The 20,810-nt window shown below is 40.1% G+C and overlaps 1 protein-coding gene across 5 annotated transcripts in view; it reads left to right on the top strand.

Moving 5' to 3' along the window:
- Window positions 1-20,810, top strand: part of PPARGC1A (PPARG coactivator 1 alpha) — a 368,975-nt gene that overhangs the window by 324,222 nt on the left and 23,943 nt on the right. For 4 of the 5 annotated variants that reach the window (XR_010998600.1, XM_068188796.1, XM_068188798.1 and 1 more), the window contains 5 exons: window positions 11,497-11,691; window positions 12,657-12,779; window positions 13,651-13,855; window positions 17,910-17,955; window positions 18,064-18,137. Coding sequence is in view for 4 of the 5 variants with exons in the window: in XM_068188796.1 (XP_068044897.1) it covers window positions 11,497-11,691; window positions 12,657-12,779; window positions 13,651-13,855; window positions 17,910-17,955; window positions 18,064-18,137 (643 nt within the window). In the remaining variant the exon portion in view is untranslated. Of the gene's footprint in view, window positions 1-11,496; window positions 11,753-12,656; window positions 12,780-13,650; window positions 13,856-17,909; window positions 17,956-18,063; window positions 18,138-20,810 lie in introns of those variants that run through there. The other variant, XM_068188799.1, reaches the window with a different exon arrangement.

Raw genomic sequence — 20,810 nt, 5'->3', positions numbered from 1 at the left:
AGGAACTTACTGCCTAATTAATAATGTTATGTAGTGCATTGGTAAGTAAGTACATCTGAGCTTGACTGCCAAGTGTCATCTTTTAAGAGGATAAAAAAATATGCCCAGTTTGATTTTTGCCATTTCTGATGAAAAAGGGACTGGTTAACATGAGTGCCTCACTAAAAAAAATTCCAGTCTTTTACATCACACAGGTGCAGGGTTCATGATCAGGGACATGCAGACTTCTAAAAAAACTAGCAGAGAATGAGCAATAAATTCAGTCTTGACTAAGGAGTAAATAGAGGAAAGGCAACTGCAGTGGGAACTGTAGTGTGCACCACAGTATACATGCACTACCTAACTCTGCCAGACTGGATGGGGGAAATGGACGTGGTAATGTAAACTAGCAAATTAATTTTACATTTTATTGTCAACCCGATTTTACTAATATGATCTGTGAATACTAGTCAGTTCCAGGAAACTTAGAAACAAGCCAACAACGGACATGCCCTAGAGGAGACTGCAACAGATAGCTCTTGCGTGATTTTTTTTTAATGTTTTCTGTTTTAAAATGACCATCTCTACTTTACAATTCTATTTGCATACAAAAAATTGGATTAGAAGAACAATAAAGTCTTAGCACTGAATGAAAAATCAAGGAGATATGTAACTGAGGATATTATCAAACGTGTGTATAGCCAAGTGTTTAGCCAGTGGAAAATTCAGATGCATGTCCTCATCCTGGAGTATTCTCGGTGGTTGTAGGGGTTTACCAGGTTGCACTGTTCAATCGCTACCTTCTGAGGGGAGGACTTATTTGCTTGCTGGGAGAGGCTTTCATTTTATTTTGTGGGACTGTGAAGGCACTCTGAAAGCCTGGGAAAAGTGACCTGTTTTCTGTGCTGTTAAACCCTTTACCTGCTAGGACGTTCCTTACTGTGGGATCGCCACATTCTCATTTGGTGCCTCATTATAAAGGAGTCTTTATTGCTTTCAGCCTAGGACACTTAGAGTACAGGTACCTGAGGTTTATTTTATCTAAACCACCTCTCTAAATGCCGTGTGTGTCAGTCAACACGTCTGCTAGTACATACAAACAAGGAGGATATTGAAGGACATTGCTCAGCCACCTAAAAATAACGTAGAGCTACATAGGTAAAATATACAGAGAAAATGAATCTTTAGGGTTGTAAACAAGTTTCTGTGTTGTATCTGAGTAAACTTTTTTAACCAACTCAAACCAGATAGCTGCCATCCAGTTAAATTACAATAAAAAATGATGGGATGTCCAGATGTATTAATGATATACTCATCTACTCATGCTTCAACTGTAAGGAAAACCAGTGCTTTTCTTCCTGTGAGACATGACTTGTGTTTATCATACCTGTTCAATGGGCATGTGTTAGGCTTGATGAAGCTGAACATGCTGAGAAATTAAAACATCATAAAAAACGTTTAATGAAGTTGATACTTTACAAATGCTAATTTCCTGGTCAAATTAAATTCCAATTTTCTAACAGTAAAAGCACCAGATAGAAGTGTCTTACTTTGTAGCTTAAAAAGGAATTTTTGAGTGTGTGTTTTATTTGTACAAAAACAGTCTCCCCATAAATGGATGAAATTTAGAAATCTTTGTAAAATCTTCTTTGCTATATTGTGTATAATTTTACCTTTAAATTTGTATTTCTTTAGAGTCATAAATCTCAAGATAGAAGTAGGAATTATTATAGACATCCTGACTTATCCGATATAATTAAAACGAAAGGAAATGCAACACAGAAATAGAGAATGAACAAAAGTGACAAGATAATGCTTCTTGTTGGCAAAGGAAGAGTCCATATTGCCACTCAAGTGCAGTTTTTAGAGATATTTGTCATGATAAAGAGGACAAAAAAGTTTTTACATCAATTACATGTGTGAAATCATCACTGCAAAATATATGTAGCTTTTTTTTCCTCCAGGATATGCTATGCTGCTTTACAAAGGTATATGAATGTTGAAAAATTTAATGTCAGTGCATAGAGAGACTAGTGTGGGTATGGACCATAAATTAAGTAAATAAATAAATCTGAGCAAGCAGTGCTTGACTAGTTGGACTGAAATCCTGCTGACACTGTAAATGAAAACTCTGCAACAGGAGAGTCCCAAATGTCTTCCCTACCTTATGCTGTACCCTGCCTTCCCCTTCTTCCTTCTTTCCTCAGTACCCACTCCGTATTAGAGCTTGTCCAGACTGGGGCCCCAGGATCTTTAACTCTCTACCCTCCTCTGTATTATTTAGGTGCATAATAATAATTTAAAATCCCTGTCTGAGTTGTTGTTCAGGACCTTATTACAAGCATGAGCGACTGTCTCTGTGTGGGGAAGGGAGGATGAGTAAGAGGTGCCCTTTGCTGCTCCAAGTGGCTAAGCTTCTGGGTGGTGAGCTCAGAGGTAGCCTGCCTAACCTCTTGCACACTGGGAACTGAGCTACTCATGCAGGTCAGGCTACCTGTGCTGCATCCCCTTCCCCAGATCACTCACTCCTCTGCTCACCTGTGCTGCCCCAGCAGTTCTGGCAGACAGGAAATTTCACCTCCACCCCAGCTCCTCTGGCTTCACTCTTGCACAGTGAAGAAAAACTTACAGCCTTTCTTTTTATTGTGGCTCTTCATCAAGCACTTTCTTTCCTTTGGACTTCTGCGCTTTCCCTGCTCTTGGTTTTACCCACCAGGAACACAGAGAGAGTTTTGTGCTTAATTGTGGAGCTCAGCCCAAACCTAGCCCGTTGTGAGCTGGACAAGACATGCCAGATCTTCTCCTGCTGCAGTTCCCCACCCATGAAGACCAGGTGGCATTCGCTAGCACTGGACAAAGCAGCACAATAATAAGTCCATGGTGTGTCTCAGTGTTATAGACATGCAGTTCCTCTACAGTGTCAAGTCCTGTGGAAGTTAAAAAGCCCCCCTGATGATCTAACCCAGTATGAAACATGGTTAGAGCATTTATTTAGTAATCAGCAAATTAGTCTATATAGTCAGCAAATGTTGAGGTCCAAACTGATGATAAGATGATTTGTTTTCAAGTGTTTTCACAATATTGTGCTCAGGATCAAGTATAAATTGAATAGAGTGACCTTTTGATACTGAGTTAAATTGACTGCATTTGCAAAGATTCTGTGGCTTCACTTACTATAAATTTTTGATATTTGGTCTACCACCAGTGAAATGAATCTAGCACAATATCTTGTCATTGGTCCCCTTAATACAGTCAATAGCACAACAGCTAGCTTGCAGATTCTTTTTTGTTTTATCTTTTCTTCAGAATCAAAGATTACTGTGATAGAGGTGAAAGATGCAGTTTACACAAATCAAATTGAAATGGCTTGCAAAATGTGGATGAATTTTGATCAAAAGATGTAAAGCATGGTTTCCTAGCTAGATCCTCAAGTTCATGAGATGAGTAAGTCAATTAGTAGCTCTTCAGTTTATTATAAGCTTAATTTCCAGGCTCTAATGGAAACTTCTGAACTGCAACAACTTGTTAGAAGTAATACAAAAAGGGACTTTGTGGCAGAGGAATATTCAGTAGACATTTTTAAACTGACATGTTTAGATTAGAGCAGAAAAATTAGATTTTTCACTTGTAAAGGTAGTTATCTCACAGGAACTATGGCAGCATTACGTCCAGTGATCCAGGGGCATGATCTTAAAGAAAAGCCTATTTGCAAGTGGTCTGTGTTGTGGTTTTGAGTTGTGATGTTTTAATACCAAGTACTTGATAGAAGTTTTACAGTGTCAGGAGAGCATCTCACAGAGAGAAAGCAATCTGAGTTCAGTTACCATGGTTAAACATAAGAACTTTCTAATAAATAAACAACATGTTGATAATAATGATGATAAAAAAATTATTTTATTTTATTATTTTATTTTATTTTATTTTATTTTATTTTATTTTATTTATTTTATTTTATTATTTTATTTTATTTATTTTATTTTATTTTTATTTTATTTTATTTTATTTTATTTTATTTTATTTTATTTTATTTTATTTTATTTTATTTTATTTTATTTTATTTTATTTTATTTTATTTTATTTTATTTTATTTTATTTTATTTTATTTTATTTTTGTTGTTATACCCTGAAAAGGGGGAAATGGATGCTGCCAGTGCTCCCATTCCCTTCAGCCTGTGGACATTTAGCAGGTCCCTTCAGTGGTGCTCTAATGATCCTGGGAGTGATACTGGGGGTTTGTGCCCTTCTGGGACCTAGCTCTGGAAATTAGGCATTGCAGTACTTGCATTGTGTAGAATCCAATATTTATTTAATATCATTGTTGGGGGAGAGCATTTTGGGGTGGTACAGCACATTACTTCAAGTCTATATCTGGAGAAATTCAACTGGAGTGAAGCTTTTATATAAATATGGGCAAGTGGTTGGTCCTACAATTGAGATACATTTACATTCCATATGAAGATTGGTGGGGCTGCTGAAATCAGAAGGCAGGCTCTGGATAAAAGTGGTCTTTGCCTGCAGGTGCATGTGAGGAGTATGAATATAGCTGTCTCCTTCAAGAAAAGAAAATATCTTGCTTCCTTTCCATACCCTGAAGGCATTTGCACAGGGGTGGTGATAATTAATCCCCATATTTCTACTTCATATAAATAAATCTAGCTGTAATTTTCTCCTAGTGGGACTCCATTTTGTTTTTAAAGATAATTGATAGCTCTGGACTTAAGCATTTCAATTATGGGAGTGTCTCTTGGGGACCAGACTAACAGACCTTGGAAAAATATTCTAATGCAAATGCATCATGTGAATTTTTACTGTAAGACAATGCAGGACGCCTAAGGATTTGCAAAGCAGTTGAACAGTAAAATAAAAGCTGAGAAAGTTCTCCAAATATATAAGGGCATGGGACTGATTGTGAGAAGGTAAGGTGGAACAAGTGATTCACCACTTGGACCACTAATTCATCTTTGGCCCTGGGTTCAGCCAGCTCTGAGTTGAGGAAAAAGAGGCACTTGCCTTGGACAGTGCATGGAAAAGGCAGCAAAATCAACATGACAGCTCTGTCTATGCCATGCCATGGCAGGTTGGCTCCTTCTGTACCAGAAGAGGGAAAACTTGGGCTGTAGTTCTTCCCTTTCATGGTCCTTGACTTCAGTTCTCATTTTTCTCTGTCAGGAGTAGGAATGCCAACCAGCCTGCATCCTAATCCCTGTACACCTCCTACCCTCCCAGTGCTTCTGTCCAGCCTGTGGCTCCTTATCCTCTCGTGACAAAGCTTGGTTTGTGGGGCCAGGGCTGAGACAATATCTGCCCCTACTCCTGCATGTTTGTTGACAGGAGGTGCTCAGGGCCTGAGTGGGGTTAATGAGCTTTTCAGCGCCTCTGCATCCTTATGTGCAAAAAAGGGTGAATGTGTACCCCTCATTTCTTAAAGAAAATACAATTTTAAGGACATCCTTACTTCAAAATTTGTAATTAAGTAATTAAGTCCTGTTGGAAATCCCTGATGTGCTCACAAGTCAATTTTGTTTGTTTGAAGGTAGAGCCATAATCTATTAGTATTTTTACATCACTCATATTTTCAGCTGGAGGAAAATATTTTATTTTCTTTGTTAATTGTGCTATGAATAGATCTTAGGTTGATGAGGAGAAATGAGTCGGTATGTTGAAATGGTGATCCCTTGTGAGTTCTGGTGTACACCTGGCTGCTCTGAATTGCTTACCAAGCTGGGCTGCTGGAGTGGTGACAGCTTCTGCCAGCTGTGATTCTGTCCCAAAGTTTCCTGGGCTTTTTACGAAGATGTGGCGAGCTGCCACTGCTCCCAGCTCCTTGGGGCTGTGGATTAATAATACAGCTTAGACCCTGATCTTCCAGTATGAATCACAGTGGGCCCATGTGCTATTCAAATTGTCAGTAAAGAAGCTTCCGAGCATCATCATTCATTAGCTGATTTCACTCCTTGAGATGCAGCCAGCAAAAGTTGTGCATGTACTAATCACAATTAAAGGGAGAGGAGAAGTCACCCAAAGGGAATATGTTTGAGGTACTATTAATATTTTGAAAATATTTTCTAAAAGATGGGCTTGATTCTCTTCTGGAATGGATCAACGTACCTGTGCTAATGACAAGAGCTACAGGATAATCCTGAGTCAGGACATCTGCACACTGGCTTCAGGGTTTTCAAGAAGGGATCACAGAAACACAGATATATAGGTTGGAAAGGACCACAGTGGGTCAGCTGGACCAACCTCCCTGCTCAAGCAGGACCATCGTAGAACATGTGGCACAAGACTGTGTCCAGACAGTTCTTGAATGTCTCCAGTGACAGAAACTAAGCACAGCCTCTCTGGGCAACCTGTTCCACTACTCTGTCATTCACAGAGTAAAGAAGTTCTTCCTCATGTTCAGGTAGAACATTTTGGGCATCAGTTTCTACCCACTGCTTCTTGTCCTGTTGCTTGGCACCACTGAGCAGAGCCTGGTTCCATCCTCCTGCCACCCTCCCTTCAGGTACTGGCAGACATTGAGCTCCCCTCTCATTTGTGTCTTCTTGAGGCTGAACAGGCCCAGCTCCCTCAGCCTGTCCTCTTAACAGAGATGCTCCAGTCCCTTCAGCATCTTTGTCCCCCTCCTCTGGACCTGCTCCAGGAACTCCATGTCTCTCTTGTACTGAGGAGCCCAGAACTGGGCATAGCACTGCAGATGCTCAGAGAGCCTCACCAGGGCTGAGCAGAGGGGCAGGATCACCTCCCTCAACCTGCTGTCAATGCTCTCCCTAATGCACCCCAGGGTACCACTGGCCCTCTTGGCCACAAAGGCACTGCTGGCCTTGTGTCCACCAGGTCCTTCTTTGCAGAGCTGCTTTCCAGCAGTTTGGCCCCAAGCATGTGCTGGTCCCTGGGATTATTGTTCCCCAGGTGCAGAATCCTGCATTTGCCTTTGTTGAATTTCAGATGGTCCCTTCCTGCCCATCTCTCCAACCTGCCCAGGTCCTTCTGAAGGGCTGCACAACACTCAGGGGGATCAGTCCAAAGCTTTTACCCACTTTGTGTCATCAGAGAACTTGCTGAGGAGGCATCTGGACATTCATCCAAGCCACTGATGAATAAATTAAACAGTGATAGGCCCGGTATTGAACACTGGGTCTTCATGACAGGCCTCCAGCTAGAGCCCGTGCCACTGATTACAACCCTCTGGGATCTGCTCTTCAGCCAGTTCTCAAACCACCTCATTGTCCACTCATCCAAGCCACACTTCCTGAGTTTGCCTATGAGAATGATGTGAGAGACAGTGTCAAAAGCCTTGCTAAGTCAAGGTAGACAATATCCACTGCTCTCCCCTCATTCATACAAGTAGTTGTTTCATCATGGAAGGCAATCAGGTTGGTCAAGCATGATTTACTTTAGTGAAACCATGCTTGACTACCTCTGATCACCTTTATGTCATCCATGTGGATACAGATGGCCTCCAGAATGAGGTGCTCCATCTTTTTAAGGATCAAGGTGAGGCTGACTGGCCAGTCATTCCATGAGTGGGCCAGTACTGGGCCCAGTATTGAACCCTGTGAAACAACACCACTCATGACTCCTTGCCATTTTTGAAGACTGGGGTGACATTTGCTTTCTTGCAGTCCTCAGACACCTCTCCTGATCTCCACAACCTTTCAAAGATGACCACGAAGCAGCCTCACTATGATGTCTGCCAGCTCTCCCAGCATTCGTGGATGCATTCTGTCAGGGTCCATGGACTTGTGGATTTCAAGTTTTCTTAGGTTTTCTCTAACCCAGTCTGATGGTAATGACAGAGATTTTAAAATGTTGCATGATTTTTTTAACGGAAGAAAATGTAAGGATAAATTACAGCATTGCTCCCTGTATGCACCCTAAAGGGATGCCTGTGAATGACAGCATGGACAAGCTTCTGTTACAGCTCAGTCTTTGGCCTCTGTGGATTGCCAACAAGTAACAGGTACTACCGACATAAAATGCTAACCACAGGGTGAGCCCAGCTCCATTAATAGTCAGAATAAGCAAAAGAGAAGGAATCATCAGGGGTAGAGGATTTAAATACCTTTGCGTGGGTAAATTATCAACTCATTTCACTGGCCAAAGAGAGAATATCTCTGGAGACATTTTACTGAAGGCAGAAATGCAATTAGATTGTTACACAACTATTACAGTGTTTTCAGACAGAATTATTTTTAGTGCTGTAGAAATATTAAAGTATTAGAGCAAAACATGTAACAGCAGAGAAGAGCACAGTTAGAAACTTTCCATAGTCTTTGAACTCCTAGATTACTTATGTTTGATGGTTGATGTTCTGGCAGTTTACCTCTGTTGAATTCACCCATAAAGAGTGACATAAATACCAAATTTTATTTCCTTTCAGAGCTAATGGCATTCTGGATATGCTGGAAATTTCTGTTGTCAGAAACACAGAAGTACATGCATTCATTGGCATACTTGTTTTCCTTGCCTCCTTCATCTGAGTGAAAATTTACAGGGATCAAAACATCTCTGGCCCCAATGTCCTTATGCAGACATAACAGTGTGATTTGGAAGTGATGCATAACTGCTTCTGTATTAAAAGGGCAAGTTAGCAACAGTCATTATGAATTATTTTCATAAAAGTTTAATAATTGCATTTGCCATGCAGCTTTACATTTGAGATTATCCTCTGGTCCTTTTTCTTACGCACTGTGGTTCATTTAGGTAGTCTAAATACCTAGGATCTGCTCCTATAAAGAGAAGCAAATCCTTCTTGTAAGATCCTGCTTGAAGTTAGTGACATGGTGGAGTTAGTTCCAGAGAGCACACAGCACATCCTCTGGCCTTGGCGGGGTGGAGGGTGCTCGACTCCTCCTGTTCCAATGAGCCTGTGTGGTAAGCAGGTTGGATGCCAGTCTGAAATGTGAACTTCTGCAGTGACAGTGCTGAAACCGTGAAAGAGCCTGCATGTGGCCATGGCGTTGCTTCTCCCCAGTGCTGTCAACACCAAGACTCAGACTGCAACAGCAAAGGAGAAAGCTGCTGCTTCAGTGATTATTGCTCAGACGTTGATGCACCCAACCATCTCTCCCTCTGCATCTCTCTCAGTACCATTTCTGCTGTATCTAATAATTGTGTTTCTTTATAAACAGTGATTTAGGACAATTAGGAGCAATAGCATAGTTAAACCTTTAAGAGGTTATCTAGCAATGTCATTTTATTGACTAATGTGTTCCTGCTGCCATGTCGTTTGTGAATAGACATGTGTTAGCCAGCTAGTGTGCTTCATCTGTGGTGACTTTGATTTATTTGCTCTGTAAATTGGGACTGAAGCAATAATGGAAAGTGACATTAATTGTTTAACAGAGTCCTCTTTGTCACATCCTCTGCTTTCTCTGGGGTGTTTGAATGTTGAAACTTGTACAAAACTAATTGAAATTGCTGTGATGAGGACCGGTGTCCACTCAACTTTCTGTTCCTGAATGTCAGCGCACTTGAATGTCTGTTTAAAGCATGAGAGTTGAGCAGCTAACAGCAAATATCAGGATTTCTTTTGGTGTGCTATTATTAAAGAAGGCATTCCCTGTTAGAAATAGCAACACTTCCAGCTTCATTGTCAGTTTTATAAGCTGCAGGGCTCAGCAGTGTGCCCCACCAGCTGGACTTGCTGAAAAAGTTCCTGGTGTAGGGCTGGGGTCAGGCAGCCAAACCAGCTCATGGACATCCTAGGCTTGAGGGCTGGCTCTCACACCATTCATCCCTCCACCTGTGAGGGACTTGAAATGCCATTGAGAAAAAACGCTGGTACACACTTTCTTGCCCAATAATGCCTTTTCTTACTATTCTAGAAGTGACACAGTAATTTTCCTCTTTTCCTCTCAGAAAGTGGCTGTGAAAAGCTGGATTTGGAGCGTGGTTTAATTTGGCTCCTTTCTGCCATTTTCATTCTCTACACACTGAATTATCACAGCTGTGTGCATATGTCTGCTTAGTATGGTGGAAATCACCTGATACCAAAATTTGGATACTTTTTCTCAGTGGCCAAGTGCCTTTTGGCCTTTCAAGTAAATGCTTCTCCTTAGCAGGCATACTTGCCTGAGTACTTATTTGTTTCTTGGAGGTGATGCTGTAAGCACCAGAACAGTGCTCTGCCTTAGCTTTCTAGCTCAAAGACAGCTTTTATGTTAGAAGCTGTGAGGTGTGATTTGGCAGTGAAGCCTAGCAGGAGCAATTATCTGCGTGGTTTATTATCATCTCTGTTCAGAGTCTGCTAGATAAAAGTATTACTGAAAAAAGCCATGCTAAGGGGATACCCAGATTCACTTGATTATTTTTTTCCAAAGTGTAACTTACCAATGTTTTGCTGTTGCTTTTTTTAACTTCCTTTTTTTGCTTGTTCGTCTTGCTGGTATTATTTGTCTTGCTAGTTCACTTTCTTACTTTGAGATTTGAACTTAGCTGAAATTTTTTCACAGTGGGGACCTGGAACATGATGAGCTACTCTGAAGGTGGTGGAGAAACTCCCATTTTGATATCACTTGAATCAGTGAAATGCTTTTCATTTACTTCAATAGCACTAGGATCAGCCTAGGAGTCCTAGATAATTGATCTGTCAAGATCAATTTCCAATCTCTCTGAAAAATAAATATAATGATTTTTACACAGTTCTGTTTCTCAGTTCTAACTCTCAGCACTCAAAAAATCTGTATCTTAATATACAGTAGGGACTATATTTCATTAAAAATCAGGAGGCACTTAAAGTTACTCAATTTGACAAAAAGAACTCTTGCTGCTGAAATAAGATATAAATTAACATTAGAGGCACATCTGATTAGAAATTAATCTACTTTTTATAATTGCAGTCGGAATTTGATAAATGCATACAATAGTGTATTGAGCACTCAAAAGACACAATTTGAAAGGACAACTTCAAAGGCAACCTGCCTAATATGTTTCTTTAAAAGAAACCCAAACAACCTGTCATTTACCGTATGAGTGCTGCTGGCTGCTCTTACACCAGAATACTCAGGAATAAGAAGCTGTTTGGTTTTGGAGCAAGGATTTGCAGATGTGTGGAAGGGAAACCTTTTCTTGCTTACACTGAACCATATATGTGAGTGAAGTTTTCCATGTTTTGGTGTCCTGATCAGCTGTCTGATTCCTGTAATTTTGTCAGGTCAATTAGCTGGTGTTCAGTGTTGAAGAGCAAAAGAAAGGGAGAGCCTGGGCTGACACCATCATTAGGCTCATCCTGTAATACAATCCCTGAGTGATTACTTATCATTCTTAATGCCTGATAAAAAAAAGACTTGTGGAAGAAAAGTAAACTAGCGCAAAGTAAACGAGTGCAAAGAAATTTCTTTTGAACAGAAATGGATCATTTTATTGTACCTAATTATATTGTCTGAGATTCTGTTGCAGGTTACTTTTTCAAGGGCCAATTTAACTACGTGTTGTCTGCTTGTTCACACACAGAGGCATCATTTTGTTCCTTTTCTCACTTGGTTCCTCTTTTTGTTTCGTCCTCTCCCACAGAAGCTAGATGAAGAGAGCGAGGCAAATTTGCTAGCTGTTCTCACTGAAACACTGGACAGCATCCCTGTGGATGAGGATGGATTGCCTTCATTTGATGCACTGACAGATGGAGATGTGACCAACGAAAATGCCGCTAGCCCCTCCCCAATGCCCGACGGCGCCCCTCCAACTCAGGAGGCAGAAGAGCCGTCTCTAGTAAGAACCCTTCCTACTGTTTAACAGGAATTGGATGTGCCTCTGGCTACCCGCTGCATGGGTATGATGTAGTCACAGTAAGGTCTGGACTTTTCATTTAGACTGGAGAGGAAAATCAAGTAAAGAACTGAAAATTAAGCGGGGGAAAACCCCTCACCAAATAGCCATAGGATGATTAATATGGCAGTCTATTAAAAAACTGTTGAAAAGGTTGTTTTTGAAACTCTTAGGCTAATTGGGCTGACATTTCTGCTTATCATTCTGTTCAGATAAATTGGGGTAAGGGTTCTTAACTCATATTTCATTTCTCGGGGCTCTTTTTGTTGTGTATGTTTAGACACCATTTTTGTTGATCTCTGAAGAAAGGCCCAATGAGTCTGTTGGGATGCAGAGCTGATTTTGTGTCTTTAACATTGATTTGACCAGTAAGCACCAGCTTAGTGCTAACCAGGGCAAAACTGAATCTTGGATGAGGATGTGGGTGAAACATTATATGCATTTTGCTTAGTAAATCTGGTTTGTGATGTGATTCTGTTTCTGCTGAAAGCCTCTTATCATTGGCTTCAGTGGGAACAGAGCCAGATACCTGAATCTTGACACCGTATCCATTAGTCTGTTAAAGTTTATGTCTCTGTATAGATCAGAGGCCTCTTTATGTCAGACAGATCACTGAGAATTTCATTTTGCCATGGATTCAGAAATCCAAGATCCCTGTCACTTCTGCTTGCCCCACAGTATACTGCAGTAAAGGGAGCAGAAATGTGCTGCCAAGCCAGAAGAAAATGAAATCTGTTTACTCTGAGGAATATCAAGTCCTGCTTTTTGTTTTATTGTACTTTGCTTGCTGAAATTGATATAACTAACTTTAAGTAACTATGCAAAAATGTAGATAAGTCACTTTAATTGATAAAGATGTATAACTTAACTCTTTTCCTTCCACTTCCCTTTCCCTGATGTGTTTGTAGCTTAAGAAGCTCTTGCTGGCTCCAGCCAACACTCAGCTAAATTACAATGAATGCAGTGGTCTCAGCACACAAAACCATGCAAACACTAATCACAGGATCAGAACAAGCCCTGTGGTTGTTAAGGTACAAACTTAATTTTTATAATAAGGGAAAAAAAAGAAAGTGTAATAACAAGGTGTTTTGTGCTTTTAGCAATCAAGCACGCAGTAGAGCTGAATGTATTGTATGTGCTTCTAACTAATTTTTAAAAAATGTGAGTTGTAGACTGGGTTCGAGAAAATCATCTGAACTCTTTTATGCTCTGAATATTTCATTTATGCCTCTTCTCTTGGCAGAGTTCAGTTGTAGTCACACCTTCTGTTACTCTTACCTACTTTAGTGATACACAGAGTAGGATGGGCTGTGATAAAATTTGCTGATGGTCTGGTGTTGTTTATGAGTGACTCCAGGATGTGGGACTGCCATTTTCCCAGCTGTCTGAGCTAAGACAAATGACACTGGATTCTTGGCAAAAGACATTGCTTGGATGGAATGGGGGGCTTAGACATAATTCTGTTAGCAGGCAGTATTAAACAATGTTTGTCTTGCCATTCAGTGTAACTGAAAACAGGCCATTTAGGGGTACTTAAGAGAGTTGTGAATACTGGGCCCAAGCAATCAGCAGCAAATTAAAGTTTAAACCAGCTTATTTTTTTGTTCACACTAAAGGCGCTGTAGGGTCTTGTTAGTTACATGTTGCTGAGTAGGAACATTGCAATGTAGGAGAAATGAAATAAAAAGCTGCATAAATGTCATTTAGGAATTTTAAATGTAATTTTCTTTCCTTGTTCTGCAAACAGTTATTCACAGCTCATAGATCTAGTACACTTAGGCTGAACACTTCATTGAAAATCTCATCTCTTTAGAAAACCTATACCCATTCTGATAAGGTTCAGCTCACTAATTTTAGCTTTACTTTATTTTATTATTTTATTTTATTTTACCCTGTTTTAAGACTGAGAATTCATGGAGCAATAAAGCGAAGAGCATTTGTCAACAGCAAAAGCCTCAAAGACGTCCCTGCTCTGAACTTCTCAAATATCTGACTACGAATGATGATCCTCCTCAGACCAAACCAGCAGAGAACAGGAACAGCAGCAAAGAGAAATGCACCTCCAAAAGGAAGCCCCATCTGCAGTCTCAGACAAATCATCTGCAGGGTAGGTGTGGGACTGCAGAATTCAGCTTTGGTACCAGCAGTAACACTGGGACGCTGAAGTCCCATGGCTGGGAATACCCTCAGTACTTCTTCTGTTCTTTGGATTAGTGTTGGAAATCCAGCATCTCTTCTGTGTAAAGAGAATTTTAAAACAGTATAATGAAGTTAGAATGAGTTAGCTAGATTTAGCTTTCAGACATATTTGATCCTTTTATTTATTGTCCCAAGCCTCAGAAGAGGGTCTCAGGAAAAGTTTAATAAATACCACATGGTAATATACTGAGCTAGCTGGAGATACTTATTCACAGAGAACTGTACCACTAAGAAATCATTATACCCCTAAACAAGTTCAGCAGGCCAGTTCATTAGTGAGCTTCTTTCTCTTTTGCTGGAGTAAAACTGAGGGCATTGTTAACCTGCCACATAGCCCTTAAGAGACAATAAATAGTGCTCTCACTGCTACAGAGAAAACAATAAATGTGTCATTCCTGTTAAAGCTGGAATGCTGGTTTGTAATTTTATTTTGTAAATAGTTGGAAGTTTAGATGCCATCCTGATCTTTCTCTCTCATTTTTGGATTTTTTATGGTCAAAACTAAACACTTGTGTTGACTTTTAGTATCCCCTGATGTGTAAATAATGTGTCTGCATTACAAGTAGCTTCTGTGACAGAGATGCAAGAACATGCAGAAAGCCTCCTCTCTCACTTTCTCTCCCTCTCTTTCCCTGTCTGTTTTCCCATGATAAAGGAAAGCTGTAAAAGCTTACGAACCCAAAGGGAGCTTTTTAAAATTATTGCTACTTTAAAATACATCTATGTATTTATGTTGGCCTGGAATCTGGAAGGCTGTGTGCCTATCTCAGACACATCAGTGCCAATCCTGGATGCCTCCACTAAAGCCAATGGAAGTTACCTGTCTGCAACAGAGATCAGGATGTGACCCTAAATGTGTTGTTTGGTATTTTCAAAGCAACAGTTGTAAACTATATGTTCTTCTTTTCCCCTCCCTCTTTTTTGCATTTCAGCCTCCATCAAATCTGTTTTCTCATTCTGCACTAGGAAGTATAAGCAAACTTAATAAAAATAATCTTCCCTTCCGATCACTTAATATTGTTCTTGCAGCTGTACATTCTGACATCCTAAGTATGGGTTTTCTCCTTTATGGTCTCAAATTATCTGAACAATATTTCTTGTAAGAAGGAAATCGCACTGCCCCTAAAGCTTCCTTATGCCAACTGCCACTTCTGGATGGCTTCAGCAGTCTGCTTTCGCAGCAGAATCCAGACTGAACTCTACATGTGAAACCTGGGTCTGTTACTGCAATGTTACTGAAAAACAGAGCTGTCAGAAGTTACAGGGGGCTTTATTAACACTGCTGGCTGTTAAGGTGGCAGGTGATAAGCTGCATCATGTATTACATGCTGTATGCGCATGTGTGTTATACAGAGATGTATGGGCACACGGACATACATACAGATTATAAAGCCTTTTTATTCAGATCAGAACTGCTTTATTTCCCCCAGCTGAGCAATTGTGTAGATTCAAAGAGTCAGGGCACACTGGGTTGTGGAAACAGCACGGAGGAGAGGTTAGGAAAGTCCAAAGGGACATACAGCTAACAACTGTGCTTAACAGATGACTGTGATTTTAGTGGTCTTACAGGTGAAATTGCAGGCACAGAGAAATTACCACCTTCTTTAATTTTCCTGTGTTTTAATTTACAGGCTTCTGAAATGTTTTTTCAGCAAATTTGCCTCATACACCAATATATAACTTCAATATCAATGGATTTGCATATAATGCAAATACAAGAATACAATGCTTTCAGCTTGGACAGTCAATTTATGCAGAATCAACCTTGCAAATTTAACTGATATTTGCAGACCTGTAGTCATTGGTTCATACATTTAATCAAAAGTACAAGAAAATTGGACATTCTGTTTTAAAAAACTATCAGTCTTGAGATTTTCTTTCAAAGTTAGGGAAAGCTCACAAAGGATAAGTCAAATGTTATTTTCCTTTAGGGTTACTGTTGCAAACATATTGCAAACCCACGGGAATGTCCACAGACGCATTCATGCCAAAGATCATCTGTGGTTTTGCACTGAAATTTGCCCATGAGGAAACGTAGTTCTTTTGAACCTGAATGTTTTCAATTTACAAGGACAAGCAACTTGATGTGAACTCTTTTTAATAAAAAGAACCCTCACACTACAGTAGACCTTGAAACTCTAATAAACAGGCACCATGGAAAATGACAGTGTCTTGGCTAAATATTTACACTATCAATAGCTGTATGTGAGTATGAATCCTTTGCAGAAAGAGTGTTTGGTCAAGCTCTTGCCCAGCAATAAGAAAACTGATGGGTGTTTTGGTATGTGAACTTCTCAGTGGGAGAGCTCAGTGATATCTGCCTAAAATTAATACATGGGAGTGTGAGATAATGCCTTGGTTCTGTGCCCATCTCTAGCAGATTTGCACTGTGCCTCAGTGCTTCAGAATTTAATATGTGTATACTCTGATGTGGGACTATTCTGTGGGACTAATAAGAACTAGAAAGAGACTTTTTAGAGATGTAAATAGCTCAATAGCTCTTATATGTTCAGCTTCCTTAACCTAAATTGGTTAAGAGTGTTCAGAATTTTATTTCTTAAAAAAAAAAAAAAAAAAAAAAAAAAAAAGGAAAGCCTTTGTATAAAACTTTATTCCAGAGCCTTACTGCAAGATCTGGTTTTTTAAAGCCAGTTTTACCTCTAGGTAGCTACAGGCAAACATTAGTATTCCTAGATGTATATAAATTACACACAAAGATGTGTCAGGTTACGTTCAGTTTTACTGCACCTGGTGTAATGCACAAATCAGTGGCCGTGCTGGACCAGACAAATAACTCGTTGAAGTGCATCTCCTCACTCCAGCAGAGACTTCTGAGGAAGGTGAACCTGAGGTGAAGCTTCCATTTCTCATATGGGAAGGAGAAGAAACAATATGCAGCTTTTGAGAATTTTTTAAAAACCTTGTAAAAACTTCAGGAATGCTCTAGAGCATACAAAAGTAATCAATTTGCATATAAAATCCCTTAATGTTGATGGGAGATCCAAGCCTGTAATGAATATGAAATATGCAGTAGTGGCACTCTGGACAAAAGATCTGCAGTGCAGGAGTGTTCAAGGGGAACATTTTGTCTCAAGTAATTAATCTGCAGAAGAGATCCCCTGCTGTTGTTCTTGCTACAATGCTCTCTGTGTTTAAAACATCAATCTAACTTCTGAAAAGTAAAATTTGCAAGTACTGTAATTTTGAATTTTAAAGGAATCTTAGTTGTACTACAGCATCCTGGTTCTTGGCTTGCTCTGAGAAAATACAATTTTGCATGAGTAAAAGCTGCAAAGACTTACATTTTTATAGCCAGAGTTTTTTTTTTTTGCGTATGTCAGGATTGTAGTGCTGAGAGCTTCAACCCCATTTTTAACCATCTGTGACTATGCCCGTGGTTTGTCATAGTTTGCAGCATAATTTGCAAAATTTGGACTACAACTGGTTGGACTCTGGCCTCACAGAAACAACCTATTCTCAGTGCTATAGATAAAATTGTATCTTGTAGAAGTAAAATGAACTGAATATTCATAACGTTCTGTTACTTTGTAGTTATTCTGCTGCTCGTGTTTCCAAATGAAACGTGAACTGTAGTCTAAATTAACGGTGAGAGAAGTAACATTTTCGCTGTGTATCCTGTAGAGATCTTCATTGATTTTTAACATGTACCACTCTTCTTCTGAAAGGTTCTTGTCATTTGGGTTGTGTACTGTATTTCAGAGGTATACTAATTGATGTAAATAATTGTTGAAATTTAAGTGCCCTTTTGGTACTAGTAAATAAGGAATCAGGATGAGTCTCTTTATTTCTCTGTCTGGGATACACTGAAATGGCAACTGAACTATCAGAGTTTGGCCCTAACTGACTACCACACGATTCCAATGCCAAAGTATAAAGAAATGTTTACAGTATACTTTACAGAGTGTTTAAATATTGCATAATTGTTTTCTTTTTTCCTTTAGCCAAACCAACAAGTTTATCACTTCCATTGACACCCGAATCACCAAAGTAAGTACTAAAAAGTGCAAACATATATAAAAGGGAGGGGGTTTCAGTAGATTTTGGCTACAGCAACTCCATTTCAGCTTGTTTTTATAAATGTGCCCTGTCTTCCAGTGATCCCAAGGGTTCCCCATTTGAGAACAAGACTATTGAACAAACCTTAAGTGTGGAACTCTCTGGAACTGCAGGTGAGAAATGCAGAATGATGGCTCTTCCTTTAAGCATGGCTTGTGTGTATTTGTGTGTATTTGTTTACATTAATATACCACAGGTATGCTGAGATCTCACAGAAGTGTCCAGTAGATTCACTTCAGTGCAATTCAGCATTACTTTTTTATCCAGCTACCTGAGAAGAAATGTGTTTGAAAATATGGCTCCAAACCTACACAAGAGAGCATAATTTCTGAGAAATATGAATGAAACCACTTATCTGTTATATTTCTCCATTTTCCCATAGATTTGTGTACAAACCCCACAGCACAGTGTAATAGATGTTACAGATGTAAAAGTTATGTCATTCAGTCTGTCTCCAGGCCAGTCTAGGGCTGTACATGACTGCATGTTTCAGTGCTTTGTCAATTCTTGATTAATACTTCACAAATAACAGCTTTCTCTTCTACCACTGAACAACTAATTGTTCCATGGCTTAGAGGTAATTTTTAAAAGTGCTATTCATTTAATATTCCTGCTTTTTCTTTTTCTTCCATTAACACACTTCACACAACCTCCCTTTATCTTCCTCTTCCTTTCTGATCCCTGGATTTGTACCTTTTGAAGATTTGTAGGATTTTTTTATCATGTAGTGGTTTAGTTCACACATCACCCATTTAATCATTCATTCAATTTGTCTGCTCTCTTTCTGCTGAAGTCAATTCCTTCAGACTCAGATCTGTTTTATGGCATTCCTCTGAACTCTGTTTTGCCTCTGTTTTCTTCAAGTGTCCAGAGCCGAGCACAAAAGAACACATTGAGCTCCACCTGAGCTATTGCCAAGACCATTTTCTTTCTCAGTTGTGTAATACTGAAAAATAAGAGAGGTACTTGGCATGTGCTTCTCTCAGGAGAGCAGTAGGTTGTAAAATATCTGATCTCTGGCATTGAGGGGAAGGGGTGCATTGCAAAATATGTCTTTGGGTACCACAAATTAGCTTGGTGCTCCTGAAGTCAGTGGCAGCAGGCCCAGGCTGGGTTTGGGTTGGTGCACTAGGCTTTCACCTTCCTACAACCATCATTTTACTTTTTCAGAAACTTTTTCACTAGTTAGCACTAAAACATGAACACTTTCCCCTGCTGTCTCCTGGAAGCCTGCAGTCTTAATCCTTCTTCTCATGGCAAAAGGAAGCGTTCTTCCTATACATCTTCATTTTGCAAGACCAACATAAACATGGCAGAATTCACTGCATGCAGGAGGATAATCCTGTTCAGTGCCAGTGAGTGAAGTATGGAGAAGCCTCTTCCATCACTACTGGACAGCTAGTCTGCACAAGGGTGCCCATTTGTAATCACATGGATAAGTCAGTGCTGCCAAGAGAAAGGGGCAGATGAGGTGACTACAGCAGAGTGGTACAAGCAGCCGTTGAAATCACTGAAGGAAGCAGTGTTTTCTCCCAGCCAAAAAGTCAGCAGCCTGCTTTTCCCATCAGCTGACTAGACAGAAATTGGGAGACAGTCTGACCCCTGGATAGTCCTCTAGTATTGCATCCATAGTGCAACAGGAATGGTCTTGGTATTACCAAATTCATTCCGCTCCATCAGCTGTGCACAGAGGAGGAAACAAAACAGCTCTGTAGTTGCTTGGACAACATAATCAGGAGAACTGGTGCATTAAAAAAAGGCAACAGAAGCTGGGAAAAAGCACAACTGGCCACATATGTAAACAGGAATGCTCTACTATTTTAGCAGCGTGTGGCTACAGTGATGATCGTGATCCAGGGAGGCCACAATGGCGACAGGGAAAACAGACGAGATGGCTCTCTGTTGTTTAGCAGGGGAGTCCATTTTATTTCCCACCTGTGCCGGGGGGAGCAGGGGGACAGAGGCCTGGGAGCCTGGGCAAAGCCCAGAGAGCCCAGAGCAGAGAGAGAGCGGAAGCAGACCCAGGGCTGTGGGGTTTTATCACGTGTCCCATGGGAGGAGTTCCAAGATCAGATTGCAGCCTCTTTGGAACGGCGAGGCTCCACATACTATGATTCTGTGATTTCTTTTCCCCTCTGGAAGGAGAAGAAGTTAGCTAGGAAATAACCTGATGATACTCAAGAAGAATAAGAATGGGAGTGTTGTGTGGCCAGGGAGCTGTGCAGTGTTACCAGGCAGTGTACATAATGGTGGCTCTTGGACTCCATGTTGCACTTGCTCTGGTCTTCACAATGCCTGGTGAGGAGCTTTCAGGAGATCATGCGGTTGCTCTTTTAATCTCTGCCTGCATATACACATAGTTTTTATTTTCATATTCATGTATGTATGTAAACCTATAAAAAGATGCATGTCTTGGTTTTTAAGTAATTTGTACTGCAGTAGTTTTGTGTCCTAAGTCTGCCTGTGCTGGAAGCAAAGTACATAATAGAAACAGCCTGGAGTACTGAAGAACTTACAGCATATATGTGTGTGTGTAAATCATGGCAGAATTGGGACCCACTTCAGTTCAAAAAACAACCAAAAATAAAACAAGGAAAAAAGTAGTGGCATTAGTGATTAATAATACCTTGAAGTTCTGTAGTGAGAGCCCTGGCAACTCCAAATTATATCCAGATAACCGTATTGCTCATTGTCCTTATATAGGGCAGCTTGCACCATACAAGCACTATTTATTATAATTTAAATAGGAGTTACCTTGATCTCACTACTGAATTGAAAAGACCATT

This window comes from Anomalospiza imberbis, chromosome 4 (genome assembly GCF_031753505.1).
Source record: "Anomalospiza imberbis isolate Cuckoo-Finch-1a 21T00152 chromosome 4, ASM3175350v1, whole genome shotgun sequence".
In the NCBI taxonomy this organism is placed as follows: Eukaryota; Metazoa; Chordata; class Aves; order Passeriformes; family Viduidae; genus Anomalospiza; species Anomalospiza imberbis.
Note: the sequence above shows the minus strand (reverse complement) of the source record. Positions and strands in the feature narration are given on the sequence as shown.